This window comes from Mercenaria mercenaria, chromosome 6, assembly GCF_021730395.1.
Source record: "Mercenaria mercenaria strain notata chromosome 6, MADL_Memer_1, whole genome shotgun sequence".
Lineage (NCBI taxonomy): Eukaryota > Metazoa > Mollusca > Bivalvia > Venerida > Veneridae > Mercenaria > Mercenaria mercenaria.
The window spans coordinates 27,738,247-27,756,993 of NC_069366.1; the positions used below are offsets into that span (position 1 = coordinate 27,738,247).

Consider the following 18,747-nt stretch of genomic DNA (forward strand, 5'->3'; position numbering starts at 1 on the left):
GTTTTTCAGATAAAAAAAAATATTTTTTTCTGTATTAAACTGATTCAAATTCAAATAATGAAATTCAACTAAATATCTAAAGTATCCAACTTTCTATTGTACAAAACTGGCCTATCTGAATACTCCTCTATCCGAAATACCTTACAGTTTCATACATTTTTTTGCCAAAAACAAGTTAACGGTATTCCTTTGCACATTTCTGCTTACTTACATGTGGATATTTTGTTTGAAGTTAAGTATAACATGTAGGCCTTTTGCATTTGGACTTTGGTCAGCAGAGAAAACTGTAAACACACAGCTTTTATTTGAAAGCTGATCAGAAATCGGGCTGAATTCAGCCCTGAAAACAGCCAAATGACAGTACTGTACAGTATAATATTTCCTAACCAAACAACTGCCAATGCTGGATGATATGGTATTTTTGAGATCTTTGAGTTAAAAAGTACACAGCATCAGATAAATGAAAACAATACATATATGAAAGAGAAAACTCAGTAATTATCATTGACTGAGAAATTTTCACATGGTTAAGAAACCTACTAAAATTGTTTGGCATATAATGCCATTTTTCAACAGTATTTCAGTTATGTAACAACACACAACCTACTCTATTCCTGTATTTTGGACAAATACTACCTTGTTCCTCTGTAAATAACTGTAAATTTCTCCACCTGAGTCAGAGATGACAAACAAATGATATTAGACACAATATCTTCAACCAAACTGCCAAACATACATTTCACAAGGGATTAAAGTCACAACCCTACAAGTCATAGATCTGTGCTCCCCCTAACAAGCTAAATGGAAAGCTAATAGTTCTCTGAATTCATCTGGTTGTGAAACCTGTATGTTTGAGAAACAGCATGTAAAGTGGTTGGCTATTCATAACAAGAAATAACTAGATGTGTGTCAACAGGATACTGGTACCCACAATCCTGTCACTGTATGAATATTTTTGACTTAGTCAAGGGTCATAACTCTGGTCTGGCTGTGTGAAATCAGAATTAAAACACCAGAGGCATAACTTCAAATGCTGAATAACAATCTTCTGAGGTTTGATGACTGTAAGTCAAATTATTTCTGAGATTTGCACAAGGTTTGATGACTGTAAGTCAAATTATTTCTGAGATTTGCACAACAATAAGTCAGATGGACCGAATGACAAGACAGATGTACAGACAAGGGCAAATCTAAGCGTACCCCTTGATGTGTTAAAAAATCAAATCACTACTGGTTCTTTTAAGTTTATATTACAGATGGTGAACAGTCAGATAAAGGAGATTCCATGTTAAAATGCTGTTCTCACCTTTTGACTGGACTTTATCAACAAATCACTATTTCTATCCGCAGATTTTTCTGTTTCCTGGAGTTTGTCCTTTTCTTGTGTATCTGTTTCGATGGCAACTGGGTCATCTTTCACTGATTTCACAGTATTTTCTTCTTTTTCAAGATGACTAAATATTGATTTAAACTCTTTGGGTTTATTTGATTTAGCTGGTTTCATACTAAATGACACAGGTTTTGTACTTTTCTGAGTCTCTTTCTCTGTTTCAACTAGATGGCTAAATATAGACTTCATTGATTTTGATTTGTTAAGTTCCTTGTCGACTCTGCTCTCTGGTTGTGAAACCTTCGACTGCTCCTGGGGAGGTGAGTGGCATTGTTCATGCTGAGATGGAACTTCAGTCTGATCTTGCTGTGTAGGGTTAGAAAAGTTGAGGAAGTTGAATACGGAATATTTATCCCTTTTTACAGTGGCTAGACCAACTATTGTAGACCTGAAAATCACAAAAGATTGGATCAAATAGACTTTAGATTACTATGAGTCTGATCTTTGACAAACAAAAGGTGTCATATATTGCTGTGTAAATATTTTAGAATTTCACACAGGTCAAAGTAAACACTATATGACAGGATCTAAAAGTTTTCAACCTATACTACAGTACACAACTAGAGCTATCATTAAAAGTAATTAATACCGCCAGACACTGCTTTGATACAGGGAAAGTAAAATGTTGTGATCATGACCATTGATCTTGGACGTAGTGTCCTGGGTTGTGCACAATGTCACCTGGATACGTTTAACAACTGTTGTTAGTTTGACCCACCAACCAAGTTCATGCCCTCTCGCAACATACCTAATGGCAAAGTCTGAAGTCAATATTTTGAATTGTTATTAAGTTATGAACAATGTTGGGCGGTTAAAACCGCCCCCGGTTTTAACCAGTGGTTTTAACCGGTTAAAACCGCCCCGGTCAATACTCCCTGAAGTGGTCAATACCGGTCAATACTGGTCGATTGGTCAATAGTGGTCAATTAGTAAATACTGACTGTTAAGATATTTTGCAGACTTTATGAACAATTTAAATAATGACTGTTAAGAGCATTTGGAGTTTGATGAAGGTATTTGCATGCATTATATCTAGTTCAAGCAACCAAATTAATACTCCCAAATTAGTCATTAGTCTGCTAACTTAACTGAACTTCATTTGTAGAAAGTATTTCATCAACTGTCTGATTCACATGTGATAAATCTAATTATTTTTACTGGTATTTAATTCAATGAAAAATTGCTGCCTACAACTGGACCCTTTCATTGAAGTGGTTTAATTGTGTTTTGATAGCAAGTGTCATATTGCCTAATTGACACCTGGTCTTACAATATACAACAGATTATATGTTGCAGGCCTATCTATCTAGTCACTAATTAACTGTCATGATCAATAATCCCACTGTATTAATGAACATAGTAACTTTATCTGAAAAAAATCATTTATGCAATCAAAGTATTCAAATGACTAGTATTGACCAATATATGTATTGATCAGGGATACTGTGTAGGACCAAAATTTGAATTGACCAGTACTATCCATTTCAATGAGTGTAATTTATAAATAGTAATATTTTTTTTAATTAATTCAAAATAAAGGCTATACTTTAAGGTGATAAAAGCATTTAACAAACTAGTATTGACCACTGAGCAGTCTAAGTATATTGTCCAGAACTGAGCCTGACCAGGACACATTGCCAAGGACCAAAACTGAATCGACCAGTATTGACCACTAATCCACTATACTTTTTAACAAACAAAATTTTATATTATTCAGACTGCTTTATAATTTTTACATTACTGTTACAGCTTGTTCTAATCTGTGAATGTGCATTATGTAAAAGTGTTGAATAAACCAGTATTGACCACCCAAGAGTGACCAAAGTATTGAATCGACCAGTATTGACCGGTATTGACCAGTATTGACCGGTTTTAACCAGTATTGACCGCCGGCCCGGTCAATACTCATACTGACCGGCTTTTTGCCAACACTGGTTATGAACTGGACACAAACTATGACATACAGACTTGACCTTGCTGTGACCTTGACCTTTGACCTACAGACCTGATTCATGCACTCTACACATCCTCTTGTGGCCACCTACTTATATTCCAAGTTTAAAGTGACTATGACCTTGAATTGTTCGTCATCCTCTAGGCAAAATGCGAGAGACAAACTCATTAAGCTCCATTTGAGACCATGACCTTTGACCTACCAAACTGAATCATGGGCTCTGCAAATTGTCTCATTGCAACCCACCTATATGTCAAGTTTAAAGTCAATACCTTGAATGGTTCTTGTTTTATGATGTGGACAAGAAACTGACAGACAGACGCACATGCCATCACATAATACATCCCATTTTTCCAAAACAGGTGCAAAAAATAGTATCATTAAACTACATGAAACATCAACAAATCAAAACTTAAAATTGCATACATGTATAATTATCTGCAAGGTTCTCAATGATCTAGAAGTGTAAACAATAACTTATATTTAAAATGGGAGAAACTTACCCTGGGTATGGGTTTGGCACATTAAAACGTTTACACACAAGTTTGTCTGGATGCCATTCTAGCACCTCTCTCGTCAGTTTACCGTACATCTTCATAGCAGCTGCCTTTCCAGCATCACTTGTATCAACCTGTAGAAATACAGAGCTTGCTGTCAGAGTAATGTTTTACAAATACTACCACACTTTCAAAGTTTACAGGTAAATAAAGAAATGTTTGGAGTCAAATTTTTATGTCAAGTAACTGGTCAAAAATAAGCCCGATTGTTGATTTCTGGCCAAAATTAAGATGAAAAAGTGAAAGATTTCGTATCATGGCAGTAACATATTTTCTGTAATTTTGATAATTTGGACAATATTGCCCAACAACTGTCAATTGTCACAATTCCTTTGTAATCAGAAATTATTTTACGTGCACATTAGAAGTTAAGAGTGGCAATTTTACCAGATTTCGCTTGTCAATGATGAAATTTTTGTTGATGATTACATCATGGATGATTTATTCACAATTCACAATGCCACCATTTGTCACTACATTGCTATCAATTACTAATATGGCAAGGTAACCTCTGTGGCCAAGTGGTTCAGGTTGCAGACTTGGAATCACTTGCTCCCACCAATGTGGGTTCGAGACCCACTCAGGGCGTTGAATTCTTCATGCCAGGAAGTTATCCAGCTGGCTCACAGAAGGTCTGTGGTTCTACCAAGGTGCCTACCCATGATGGAATAATGCAGGGAGGGGCACCAGGGATCTTCTTCCACCATCAAAGCTGGGAAGTTGCCATATGACCTATAACTGCGTCAGTGTGACATAAAACCCAACAAAAACAAACTAATATGGCAAAAATAACTAGAACACTGGTAGGCAAAAGCTAACATTTCCGTTCAATCTTTAGATTTTTACTTTTAGTCCAATACATCTCTTTATTAATTTTTAGTTTCTGAATTTCAACCATATTCGTCTCTTCTCCAACTTGTATTTAAAACTGAACATGTTGATTGTAAAATTTCTTAAAATGATCAAAAGACATAAAACAGAGCTACATAAAGATTATAAACCAACATACTAATTTCTCAGCTTTGATCTCTTCTTTCTGATCATCAACATTACCTCCCCTCGTGAACCTCATTGCCATCATTCCTGCTAGAGGGCGATACAACTTTGATGCTTGATGAAACTCTTCTTTCTCATGTTCTATCTCCCATGCTGTCATGTCAGAGGTCGCAATGGCAGAATATGGATCTAGACATAAAAGACAATATAATACAACTAGCGTAAATTTCTATCTCTGATTTTCGATACATAAAAGGACAGTCAAACCTAGCACCAACAGATGAGCTTTCCTCCAATAGTATTAAGTGCATGTTATCAAGTCACATGCCTTTCTTATCCTTGCATGTTAATACAAAGAACATGAAAATCTTCTCTTTTAGCCAAGTAAACCTTGAGATACATGTAGATTAAGTAGCTGATACGTTTGTAAAATACCTGAAAACAAGAGCTGTCTCAGTAGGATGACACATGCCCCCGATGGCACTTTGAATGAATAGATATGGTCGATGTTAGAGTTTAGGACCTTTGACCTACGGAGCTGGGTCTTGCATGCGACACATCGTCTTACTGTGTCACACATTCATGCATAGTTACTTTAAAATCCATGCATGAATGACAAAGATATGGACCAGACATGCCCATCAATGCACTATCATGAAAAATGATCTTTAACGTCTAAGTGTGACCTTGACCTTTGAGCTACTGACCTGGGTCTTGCGTGTGACACGTCGTCTTACTGTGGTACACATTCATGTCAAGTTATTTGAAAATCCATCGATCAATGACAAAGATATGGACCTGACACGCCCATCAATGCACTATCCTTTAACATCTAAGTGTGACCTTGACCTTTGAGCTACAAACCTGGGTCTTGTGCAGGACACGTCGTCTTACTGTGGTACACATTCACGCCAAGTTATTTGAAAATCCATCCATCGATGACAAAGATATGGACCGGACACGCCCATCAATGCACTATCCTTTAACATCTAAGTGTGACCTTAACCTTTGAGCTACGGACCTGGGTCTTGCGCACTGCACGTCGTCTTACTGTGGTACACATTCATGCCAAGTTATTTGAAAATCCATCCATCGATGACAAAGATACGGACCGGACACGAAAATTGCGGACAGACCGACAGACGGTTCAAAAACTATATGCCTCCCTTTGGGGGCATAAAAATGTGTCAATGCTACAAAGCAAACTTAACACTCCTGGCTTGATGGTTCAGATGTCAGGTCAGCAATGACTTAGAATGACAAATACATCTGCATGTGTGCCACTGCTTTACTATAATGGGAAAGAACCATTTGTATGCTGTTTTGCAAGGTTTTAAAGAAATATATATTTTGTGTAAACTTGATATTATGCAAGAACAAAGGCCAGTCAGAGATAAAAAAAAATTATAGAACGATCCATCTGTTCTATACTGCGGAATTATGTAATTATGTCCTTTTCTCGTTATTTCAAGCCCCTTAACTGGTATTTTAGCTTTTGTCAATAAAAGATTTCAGTTGCAAAAGATATTTTGCTACATTTTGATACTCCAACAGTTAAACTTAAAAAATACCCAAGAAGAAAATTTCTAAGAATTGTTGTCAGTGATTAATCCAAGCTTTCACATGATGACCCTCATCCTCTTAAGCAGCCAGATGCTTTCTCGTTGAACTGAGACTTAAGATCATTTGCACCAACTCTCAAAAACTAAGACCATTTTTTGAAAAAGTATTTTTTTAAATGAAGAACAGGTAAACAAATGTGGTTTACAATTTATTTAGTGAATACTATTTCCTATAAGAAGGTAATGTATTACCCCAGTGATTTTAAATCAGCAAAGCATTGGCAAAAATTTTCAGATTAGCATTTTGCTTTTGATTTGAATAATACTATTTTCTTTTCACTCATTTTCAATTGTTACAAGGTTACCATAACATGCATAACAATTTAGAAACAGGAAAATGCTTGCAAGTATAAATTTTCCAAAGGCTCAGATCAATGAGAAGGTTCGGAATTATGAGAAAGAGGCATATATGGGGGTTGGGAGGATGGGGGATGTGATTTTGTCCAAAATGGCTCTTTCATTGACATGTAATTTGTGATTTCAATTTTTGATAATAAAATGTATGGGAATATGTTTAAATCCTTGTGATTTAATTCTGAGGATTAACCCAACCATAAAATCCATGAAAATTTGTCCCCCATGAATATTAATGATTTTATAGTATTTTATATCTAATATGTCACAGCAAACCTTTATGTCCCTGTTTCACCATCTCCAAGTATTTCTCATATCTCTGTTGTTTTCCTGGATCTTTCTTGAAAGGTTTAAACCCTCCTTGGAACAATGGCACATTCTTCATTCTCTGTTCCTCTATGTTTCCTGGCTTCTCTGTGCTCTGTAAAGATGATGCATCTGAAAACAAAGACTGTGTTACAGATATATATATCACAAGTTTATGTCAATAAATTTTATACAACAGGTAATACCCTATTATACATTTCTCTGAAATACTTTCAAAAACACCCTCAACAAATGTTCAGCGCTGAGAAAAGCTTGAAATATTTGCCACAGAACAGATTAACATCTGACACATTTCATTTAAACTAAGTAAAGGTAATATAATATACAGCATAATGATTCTCTGAATTACTGTAGAATAGTTATGTGAAAATGAAATCTCTCACTGAGAAGAGAGAAACTGTGAAAACTGTCTCAATTTAAAGTGAGATATATTCTATATTCACAACAAGAGCTGTCACTAATGGTGACAAATGCCCCCACAGCGCCTTGACCTTTGACCTTTGACCCCAAAGTCAGTAGGGGTTGTGTACTCAATAAGTACTATCAGCATGTGAAGTTTGAAGGTCCTGGGTGCAGTGGTTCGCGAGTAAAGTGCCTTCAAGCAAAAAGTTAACGTTGTGATGAACGAACTAACGGACGGACAGTCGAAAACTAATATGCATCCCTTTGGGGGCATAAAAATTTTTTCTTGTACGCTTATGCTTAAACAAGAGGACCATGATGGTCCTGAATCGCACACCTCTTCCCACATGATCCAGTTTTGAGTATGACGTCGTTCTCTATTATTTGACATAGTGACCTAGTTTTTAAGCTCATGTGACTCACTTTCGAACTTAACCTAGATATTATCAAGATAAAAATTCTGACCAATTTTCATGAAGATTCATTGAAAAATATGGTCTCTAGAGAGGTCACAAGGTTTTTCTATTATTTGACCTATTGACCTAGTTTTTTAAGGCACGTGACCCAGTTTCAAACTTGACCTAGATATCATCAAGGTGAACATTCTGACTAATTTTCATGAAGATCCATTCAAGGGTATGGCCTCTAGAGAGGTCACAAGGTTTTTCTATTTCAAGACCTACTGACCTAGTTTTTGATCGCAGTTGACCCAGTTTCAAACTTGACCTAGATATCATCAAGATAAACATTCAGACCAACTTTCATACAGATCCCATGAAAAATATGGCCTCAAGAGAGGTCACAACGTTTTTTCATTATTTGACCTACTGACCTACTTTTTGATGGATCGTGACCCACTTTCGAACCTGACCTAGATATTATCAAGATGAACATTCTGACCAATTTTTATGAAGATCCATTCACAAGTATGGCCTCTAGAGAGGTCACAAGGTTTTTCTATTTTTAGACCTACTGACCTAGTTTTTGACCGCACATGACTCTGTTTCGAACTTGACCTAGATATCATCAAGATGAACATTCAGACCAACTTTCATACAGATCCATTGAAAAATAAAGCCTTTAGAGAGGTCACAAGGTTTTTCTATTTCAAGACCTACTGACCTAGTTTTTGACGGCATGTGACCCACTTTCAAACTTGACCTAGATATCATCAAGATAAACATCAGACCAACTTTCATACAGATCCCATGGAAAATATGGCCTCTAGAGAGGTCACAAGGTTTTTCTATTATTTGACCTACTGACCTAGTTTTTGATGCCACGTTACCCACTTTCGAACTTGACTTAGACATCATCAAGGTGAACATTCTGACCAATTTTCATGAAGATTTCATGAAATATATGGCCTCTAGAGAGGTCACAAGGTTTTTCTATTTTTAGACCTACTGACCTAGTTTTTGACCGCACGTGACCCAGTTTCGAACTTGACCTAGATATCATCAAGATGAACATTCAGACCAACTTTCTTACAGATCCCATGAAAAATATGGCCTTTAGAGAGGTCACAAGGTTTTTCTATTATTTGACCTACTGACCTAGTTTTTGACAGCATGTGACCCAGTTTGGAACTTGATCTAGATATCATCAAGATGAACATTCTGACCAATTTTCATGAAGATCTTGTGAAATATATGGCCTCTAGAGAGGTCACAAGGTTTTTCTATTTTTATACCTACTGACCTAGTTTTTGACCGCACGTGACCCAGTTTCGAACTTGACCTAGATATCATCAAGATGAACATTCAGACCAACTTTCATACAGATCCCATGAAAAATATGGCCTTTAGAGAGGTCACAAGGTTTTTCTATTATTTGACCTACTGACCTAGTTTTTGACAGCATGTGACCCAGTTTCGAACTTGATCTAGATATCATCAAGATGAACGTTCTGACCAATTTTCATGAAGATCTTGTGAAATATATGGCCTCTAGAGAGGTCACAAGGTTTTTCTATTTTTATACCTACTGACCTAGTTTTTGACCGCACGTGACCCAGTTTCGAACTTGACCTAGATATCATCAAGATGAACATTCAGACCAACTTTCATACAGATCCCATGAAAAATATGGCCCTTAGAGAGGTCACAAGGTTTTTCTATTATTTGACCTACTGACCTAGTTTTTGATGGCACGTGACCCAGTTTCGAACTTGACCTAGATATCATCAAGGTGAAGGTTCTGACCAATTTTCATGAAGATCTTGTGAAATATATGGCCTCTAGAAAGGTTCTATAGTTCTCACTCAGTTTTATAAACGTTTCGGCCATAAGGCCTTTATCAAAATGACAAATTCCGAGAATTACTCTACATCATGGCGTCTCATAATATAACAACATTTGAAATACAAAACCGGAACTGACGTAACGTTATTAAACGTCAACGTCAAATCCCGCTAAAAATCGATACACATTTATGATGCACAAGGACTGTCTCCTGGCCTAACGAAGTTATGATTAAAAATTAAAAGACTTAATGTGCAGAAACACAACAAGCTAGTGAAATCCCATTGCTATCATGGGAGATAAAATTATATCCTAGTCAATGGTTGATAGGACAATGAAAGTTTATATACCATAGATATATGACAAACAAAAAGCTAAAACAAACAAAGATACTCATAAAATTTTGCACTTAACCATTAGATCATTACTAAAATGAACAAAAATAAATTTAAAAACGAATAGTTTATCATCAGACAAAATAAAAACTATAAAAAAGGCAAATTTTACATATAAAGGGAAGTAATTACAAAAAAAAAAAATCTATATAAGTATTGGAACCAGTAAAATATGACAAGTATGTATCCGAAACTCACACAAATGTGCGTTAAAGGCAGATAAAAGGACATAAAACATGAAAGAAATACATATTGAGAATATATTAATGGGTCGCAACGACAAACAACCAAAATTAATACAAAAACGCTTACTTAAAACCAAAATACCTCCGGATATTAAATGTTACTTAAGCATCAATTTGATTGAGTTTATTTATATTCTCTCCAAAAAACCCCAAGTTTCGCTTTCGTGTTAAGTCCATTTGGCGCCTCTGTCTGCAACTCGTGGATCCACTCAAGCTCCTTGATCTGTCGGTAGTATCTACTGTTTTCCTTCATGTGTTCTAACACCGACACCCCGACATCACCTATGCTATGACCAGGCGTATTGAAATGTTCTGCCACTGGTTTCGTACGTTTCAGACGTATGTCCGCTTCATGTTCTCGCAATCTCTCCTTCAGCGATCTTGACGTTTCACCAATATACACAATTTTATCACACTGGATACAGTTTATCCCATATACGATTCCATGCCTGGCAGGTTTGAGTTCGCTCTATCCGTGCCGCTATAGCCTTGTCATTATTGTGCCTCCCTTTGTCAATCATTTCACATACCACGCACTTTCCGTTACATCTTGGTTTCAAATCGCTCGTTTGGTATTGCTTCATAACCTTGTTTGTCTTTCCATGTACCAAAAGGTCAGAAATATTTGTGTCCCTGCGGTAAGCTACAATTGGGGTGTCACTGAATATATGTTTCATTCGTTCTGATTTGTGTAAAGTGTTCATATGTTTACGTACAATATTATGTAAATTCGGGAGATGTCTGGAGTAAGTCACTACTACAGGTACCCTCTTCATTTTCTCTTTTTTCAGTTTCTGCGGTGTTAATAGTTTAGCCCTATCTATCTTGTCTACTCTATCCAGCTGATTTTCAATAAACTTTCCGCTGTAACCCCTCCTTCTTAGCTGGCCTCTTAGTTCCTGTCTGTGTTTGGCGTAGTCTGCTTCCGTCGAGCAAATCCTTTTCAATCTTACTCCTAATCCATACGGAATTGCCTTTTTTACGTTTTGAGGGTGGTCTGATTTCCAGTTTAAATATAAATGTTTGTCCGTCGGTTTCGAATATAAGACTGTTGTAATTTCATTATTTTTTTGAATTCTGACTGTCGTGTCCAGAAATTCTATTCTTGTTGTATGCCACCTTAGTTCTACTTTTATGTTCGGGTGTATCTGATTCGCAAAATCTCTGAATTTTAACAGATCTTCTAGTCCATGTTGCCACAGCCCAAATCTGTCATCAATGTAACGCTTGTAAAACATTGGTACTTTTTCATTCTCCATCAACTTCTCGTCCCATTTGCGCATGTAGCAACAAGCAAAATTACAACCTAGCTTTGACCCTATCGCCACTCCTACCTTCTGGACATACTCGCTATTATTGAATGAAAAACCATTGTTCGTTAGTTCATTTTGACCTCTCTAGAGGCCATAATTTTCAATGGATCTTCATGAAAATTGGTCAGAATGTTCACCTTGATGATATCTAGGTCAAGTTCAAAACTGGATCACGTGCCTTCAAAAACTAGGTCAGTAGGTCTTGAAATAGAAAAACCTTGTGACCTCTCTAGAGGCCATATATTTCACAAGAGTTTTTATGAAAATTGGTCAGAACGTTCACCTTGATGATATCTAGGTCAAGTTCGAAACTGGGTCACGTGCCATCAAAAACTAGGTCAGTAGGTCAAATAATTGAAAAACCTTGTGACCTCTCTAAAGGCCATATTTTTCATGGGATCTGTATGAAAGTTGGTCTGAATGTTCATCTTGATGCTATCTAGGTCAAGTTCAAAACTGGGTCACGTGCAGTCAAAAACTAGGTCAGTATGTCTAAAAATAGAAAAACCTTGTGACCTTTCTAGTGGCCATATATTTCACAAGATCTTCATGAAAATTGGTCAGAATGTTCACCTTGATGATATCTAGGTCAAGTTCGAAACTAGGTCACGTGCCATCAAAAACTAGGTCAGTAGGTCAAATAATAGAAAAACCTTGTGACCTCTCTAAAGGCCATATTTTTCATGGGATCTGTATGAAAGTTGGTCTGAATGTTCATCTTGATGATATCTAGGTCAAGTTCGAAACTGGGTCACGTGCGGTCAAAAACTAGGTCAGTAGGTCTGAAAATAGAAAAACCTTGTGACCTCTCTAATGGCCATATATTTCATGAAATCTTCATGAGAATTGGTCTGAATGTTCACCTTGATGATATCTAAGTCAAGTTCGAAAGTGGGTCATGTGCCATCAAAAACTAGGTCAGTAGGTCAAATAATAGAAAAACATTGTGACCTCTCTAGAGGCCATATTTTCCATGGGATCTGTATGAAAGTTGGTCTGAATGTTCATCTTGATGATATCTAGGTCAAGTTTGAAAGTGGGTCACGTGCCATCAAAAACTAGGCCAGTAGGTCAAATAATAGAAAAACCTTGTGACCTCTCTAAAGGCCATATTTTTCAATGGATCTTCATGAAAGTTGGTCTGAATGTTCACCTTGATGATATCTAGGTCAAGTTCGAAACAGGGTCATGTGCGGTCAAAAACTAGGTTAGTCGGTCTAAAAATAGAAAAACCTTGTGACCTCTCTAGAGGCCATACTTGTGAATGGATCTCCATAAAAATTGGTCAGAATGGTCATCTTGATGATATCTAGGTCAAGTTCGAAACTGGGTCACGTGCCATCAAAAAGTAGGTCAGTAGGTCAAATAATCAAAAAACGTTGTGACCTCTCTAGAGGCCATATTTTTCATGGGATCTGTATGAAAGTTGGTCTGAATGTTTATCTTGATGATATCTAGGTCAAGTTTGAAACTGGGTCAACTGCGATCAAATACTAGGTCAGTAGGTCTTGAAATAGAAAAACCTTGTGACCTCTCTAGAGGCCATACCCTTGAATGGATCTTCATGAAAATTGGTCAGAATGTTCACCTTGATGATATCTAGGTCAAGTTTGAAACTGGGTCACGTGCCTTAAAAAACTAGGTCAATAGGTCAAATAATAGAAAAACCTTGTGACCTCTCTAGAGACCATATTTTTCAATGGATCTTCATGAAAATTGGTCAGAATTTTTATCTTGATAATATCTAGGTCAATTCAAAACTGGGTCACATGAGCTCAAAAACTAGGTCACTATGTCAAATAATAGAAAAAACGACGTCATACTCAAAACTGGATCATGTGGGAAGAGGTGTGCGATTCAGGACCATCATGGTCCTCTTGTTTAGTTTAACTGCACTGCCAACAAAATCTTGAATAAAAAAGTTAGAAATTTAATACCAGTACTGCTGGGAACCAGAGCTGTGGATGTAGATGGTCCCGACACTTGACTGGTTCCCTGTTTAACTTTCTCCATCTTATTTTTGTCCTCTTGTGGGATAAGGTCGAACACTGAACCTGAAAAAGAGCAATCTTTCACCTTGGGTAAACCTATATAAAGACAGAAATACATCTATCACGTATTTGTGGACTTAAAAATACAGTTGAAACTCGATATCTCGAACTCGCTTATCTCAAAATTCCGACTGTCTTGAAGACATTTTCAAGTCCTGGCCCAAAAACAAGTGCACAAAATATCCTTTTAAGTTGAATTTCGGTTTTTCAAAGTAAAACCCTTGTTCCCTTGGAATTCAAGATACCGTACCGAGTTTTAACAGTTAAATTAAATGACATCAATTTTACTTAATATAAAAATGTTCAAATTCTAAAATGGGCATACAAATATAATTAATAGTTTAACTTCTTTTGAAGATAAAATATATGTGACTTCCATTTGTTTAGTGGATTAAGTAGAAGTGAAATCCAAGAAAATCTATCACCACCATTAGTTATGATTTCAAAGTATAAATGCTGTCTATTTAATGCAAGTTTTCCTAAATAGATCAGCTATATATCAGTGTAATGCCTTTTTTTTTTTTTTTTAGATCAAAACCTGTCTGAAGTCATTCAACAGTATTCCAAATATATAACAGGTAGGTTTGCAAAACCATGTTACACAGATTTACCTATTTACATTGTGTACTGCAAGTAGCTTATAACTTGCTACTGTAAGGCAGAAGTACAGGGCTTCAAGAATACCGTAGATACCCATGTATAATGCGTTTCCATGTATAATGGGCACCCCCAATTTAATCCCAAGATTCTGGGGAAAAAACATTTTTGGTCATATCTGAGGTGGATGGAAAATGAAAGTAGAGTTTACATCGACACCGGTAATAAATTTTACCTCCGCAGCAGAGACCAGCATCGGTCTCACAGTACTATCGATTTTTGTTTTCTCGAAAATGAAACTTATAAAATCTCGTTATGTTTGTTCTTTCTTTTTTTTATTAAATATTTTGAATAAATAGAAAGCAATTGTTTCAATATTTTGGAATGGTATTTTTCGAAATGACTTGAGCTTTTCAATTCAAACCGATAACAAAAGCTGTGATTGTCTTTTTGTTACGATCAAATGGTCAGTAATTATCAGCAATTAGCATGTCACCTTATGTCAATTTTGTTGTTTACAGTTTGATCTCGGTTAAAGATAACACTTGATCTTTAATTAGTATCATAATATTTGTAATTTTTTTATATTTCTTTCATCAAAATACTATTAAATTTATATGAAATTAATTTTGTTTGAAAGAAAAATTAACCACTTGATCTTTTACGGAACGTAATGGAAATCTTAGATTTTAGCTTAGACAGTAAGCGTGAAGAGTATATTCCCTTTACCAAAATGGCCAAAACCGTAAACAAACTTGTTTTGAAGTTGGAAAATCGTCTAAACCTGTGTATAATGCGCACCCAGGATTCACAAGTGGTCCCGGTGTAAACAACAGCTGTCAGTGGACAGCGCGCTCGACTATTCTCAGTGCTTGATAGTATAATATAAGCAATGAGTAAAACTTTAACATTACAATAAGCATATTCTAAGTCGAAAAGGGGCCATAATTAAGTCAAAATGCTTGATAGAGTTGCCTTCTCCTTTTTACAGACTGAGGTCATGATGGTAAACAAGTATGCAAAATATGAAAGCAATATCTCAATGGACTTTGAAAATATTTGGGGTGGTACGCAAACTTTAACATTTATTCTAGATCGAAAAGGGGCCATAATTCAGTCAAAATGCTTGATAGAGTTGCCTCCTCCTTTTTACAGACTGGGGTCATGATGGTAAACAAGTATGCAAAATATGAAAGCAATATCTCAATGGACTTTGAAAATATTTGGGGTGGTACACAAACTTTAACATTTGTTCTAAGTCGAAAAGGGGCCATAATTCAGTCAAAATGCTTGACAGAGTTGCATCCTCCTTTTTACAGACTGGGGTCATGATGGTTAACAAATATGCAAAATATGAAAGCAATATCTCAATGGACTTAGAAAATATTTGGGGTGGTACACAAACTTTAACATTTATTCTAAGTAGAAAAGGGGCCATAATTCAGTCAAAATGCTTGATAGAGTTGCCTCCTCCTTTTTACAGACTGGGGTCATGACGGTAAACAAGTATGCAAAAAAAGAAAGCAATATCTCAATGGACTTTGAAAATATTTGGGGTGGTACGCAAACTTTAACATTTGTGTGACGCTCACGCTCACGCTGATGCCGGGGTGAGTAGGATAGCTCCCCTATTCTTCGAATAGTCAAGCTAAAAAACTGTGCATTATACATGGGTATCTACGGTACCTTAAACAACAAAAGATCTTGGATATCAAGGAAGACAAACCTGTTTTGCAAGAACACACTAAAGAGACCCATATCCTGCAGTCATAAACTCTCCCTTTAATGACATTATGAAACAGATTGAATTAATCACAGTGTTTTGTTTCACCTACCAACAAAAGCTTTCTCTCCAAGTGCTAGACTCCTTGCTGAGGCATCCTTATATTTGTTTCTATCTTCCCTTGACTGTGTACTAGAACCAGCAGTTTGTCGAGAGGGACCAGCAATTTGTTGTGAGAAACCAATAGTGTGTTGTGAGGAACCAGCCAATGTGCTCTGAGTGGCGTCTGCTGGTTTAAGAAACTGTCTGTAATCAACACCTGCACTAGACTGTGTTGAAAGAATGTTCCCCGAGTCTTCCTGCTTTGTAAAGCTGTGTACCGGTCTGTAAACAAAATGTTTATTTAAAATTAAAACTTTCCAATTTGTTTGACTAATAATGAGCTTAGACAACAGTCTTAAAAAAACAAATTTGACATTAGTAAAACACCCATTTACGCTCAAAAGCAGCCAATCAGATGCTAGAGTATTCTAGACTGGTCTCCAAACTTATTTTTATCAGCCCAGTTTAATCTGTTGGTTTAATGTCATGTTGAAAAAACAATTTATGTATCATGTTTCAGCCTGACTGAAACAACAATTAACTTTGACAGGAAGTTGAAAAATATCTAAAAATACAGGAAATGCAGAAAAAGAGAAAACCATTGTAAATGTGCAGGAAAACTGAAATGTGTCCAGCATTTGTTCCAGAAATGAACTTCTGTCTGGCTTAAATGATGCAAAACATTCCAAAAGGATTCCTTAAAATTTAACTTCAAATTTCCTATGACCTTTATCTATAAATGACAGACACCTTCCCAAAACATATCAAAGATGGAGGAAACATGCGACCAGCAGTTAAGACTCCTGACCTCTCATTGTTAGTTCTTAACTATACTGGCTATCTGTTCAGCAGAAACAATGTACACTACCTGAAATCCCTGGGAAGTTTTGGTGGGGGAAAATCTTTCTTTTGTACAAGTTTCTTAGCAGACAATGTAAAACCATCCAACATTTTACCCACATAACCTACTGGAGTCTCGGTTTGACCTACAAAACAAAATATAGGCATGGCATATCTAACATAACATACTGTGAAATCTTTAATATTCGTGGGGGACTAATTTTCGTGGATTTTGTGGTTGAGTCAATCCGCGAAATTTAATATCAACGAACAAGTAAAATTCCTATACATTATCCACGAATTTATATCCCCATGAAATTGCTGTTTTGACCAAAACCACGAAATTTCATGCCCACGAAATTAAATGATTTTACAGTACTATCACACAGCATGCACTTTTCATTCGGTACTAGACCTCATCCCATCAATCTTTTGTTTGTGTGCTTGAGTTTTTAAGACTTGGTTTTCAACAGAATCAGTTATGTGACAACTTGTAGTTAAATTAACCGGTGTCCCTAGATTTTGTACCAGTACATAACTACTGACTTCTACCAATCTAAAGTGTAGGATGTAATCGTTTAGGGATGTCTTTCATAAAAGTGTCACAAATAACTTACACATCATCTGCGAATCTGCCAATCATAGAGTTACACTCTTTCTTTTCTATCGAGGTATGCCAGTGCACTTGGAGCAAACTTTCTAAGCATAAATCTTACTTAAATCTCTAGACATTCTATCACATTAGACAGGTTTTAACAATCAGACCTATAAATGAGACATACGTTTGCCAGAAGGTCCAGTCCAGCCAAATTTATCATCCTCTTCTCCTCCCATTGTCATATCATAGTTAGACATGCTGTCAACAGCATATATATCATCATCATCCTCCTCCAGAGCTCCTACACCAAATCCCTGTAATACATAACGAAGTTCCTGTTCGATCTACATTTTCTGTAACAGGTTTTATGCTGTCAACAGTAAATGTATCTTTGTCATAATCAAAAGCTCCTACGTGAAATCCATGAAAAATTTTGTATCACAGTTAGAATTGCTGTAGACAGCATCCTTAAATCTTTTAAGTACCAAAACTAAATCTTGTAACATGAAACAAAACAAAGACATGCTGTCAAAAGCATATATTTCTTCATAATTCTCCAGTGTACATACAACAAATCCCTGTAACACATAGAAATGCTGTTGACGGCATCCTCATGCTCTTAAGCGCCTGCACTAAATTCCCATAATATGTATCATTATATCAAAGTCAGACATTCTGTCAAGAGCATATATATATTCATCATTATCTTTCAGTGCACCTACACCAAGACCTTGTACAAAGGCCTCCAACGACTTCTACTTCAGTCCATAGACCAATCCCTCTAGCACCAGCTCATGATAACTGTGAAAACAATATGAGCCGTGCCATGGGAAAACCAACATAGTGGGTGTGCGACCAGCATGGATCCAGACCAGCCTGCGCATCCGCGCAGTCTGGTCAGGATCCATGCTGTTCGCTTTTAAAGCCTATTGGAATTGGAAAAACTGTTAGCGAACAGCATGGAGCCTGACCAGACTGCGCGGATGCGCAGGCTGGTCTGGATCCATGCTGGTCGCATACCCACTATGTTGGTTTTCC

At 36.5% G+C, this 18,747-nt stretch overlaps 1 protein-coding gene across 2 annotated transcripts in view; it reads right to left on the reverse strand.

The window, feature by feature from the left end:
• The window catches only part of LOC123550599 (G patch domain-containing protein 1-like), a 47,531-nt gene that overhangs the window by 10,828 nt on the left and 17,956 nt on the right, over positions 1-18,747 (reverse strand). For both annotated transcript variants that reach the window (XM_053545465.1, XM_053545466.1), the window contains exons 7-14: positions 17,894-18,023; positions 17,140-17,257; positions 16,282-16,553; positions 13,736-13,852; positions 7,150-7,311; positions 4,911-5,086; positions 3,848-3,975; positions 1,307-1,778 (exon numbers count right to left, since the gene is read on the reverse strand). In XM_053545465.1, coding sequence (XP_053401440.1) covers positions 1,307-1,778; positions 3,848-3,975; positions 4,911-5,086; positions 7,150-7,311; positions 13,736-13,852; positions 16,282-16,553; positions 17,140-17,257; positions 17,894-18,023 — 1,575 coding nt within the window. The remainder of the gene's footprint in view (positions 1-1,306; positions 1,779-3,847; positions 3,976-4,910; positions 5,087-7,149; positions 7,312-13,735; positions 13,853-16,281; positions 16,554-17,139; positions 17,258-17,893; positions 18,024-18,747) is intronic.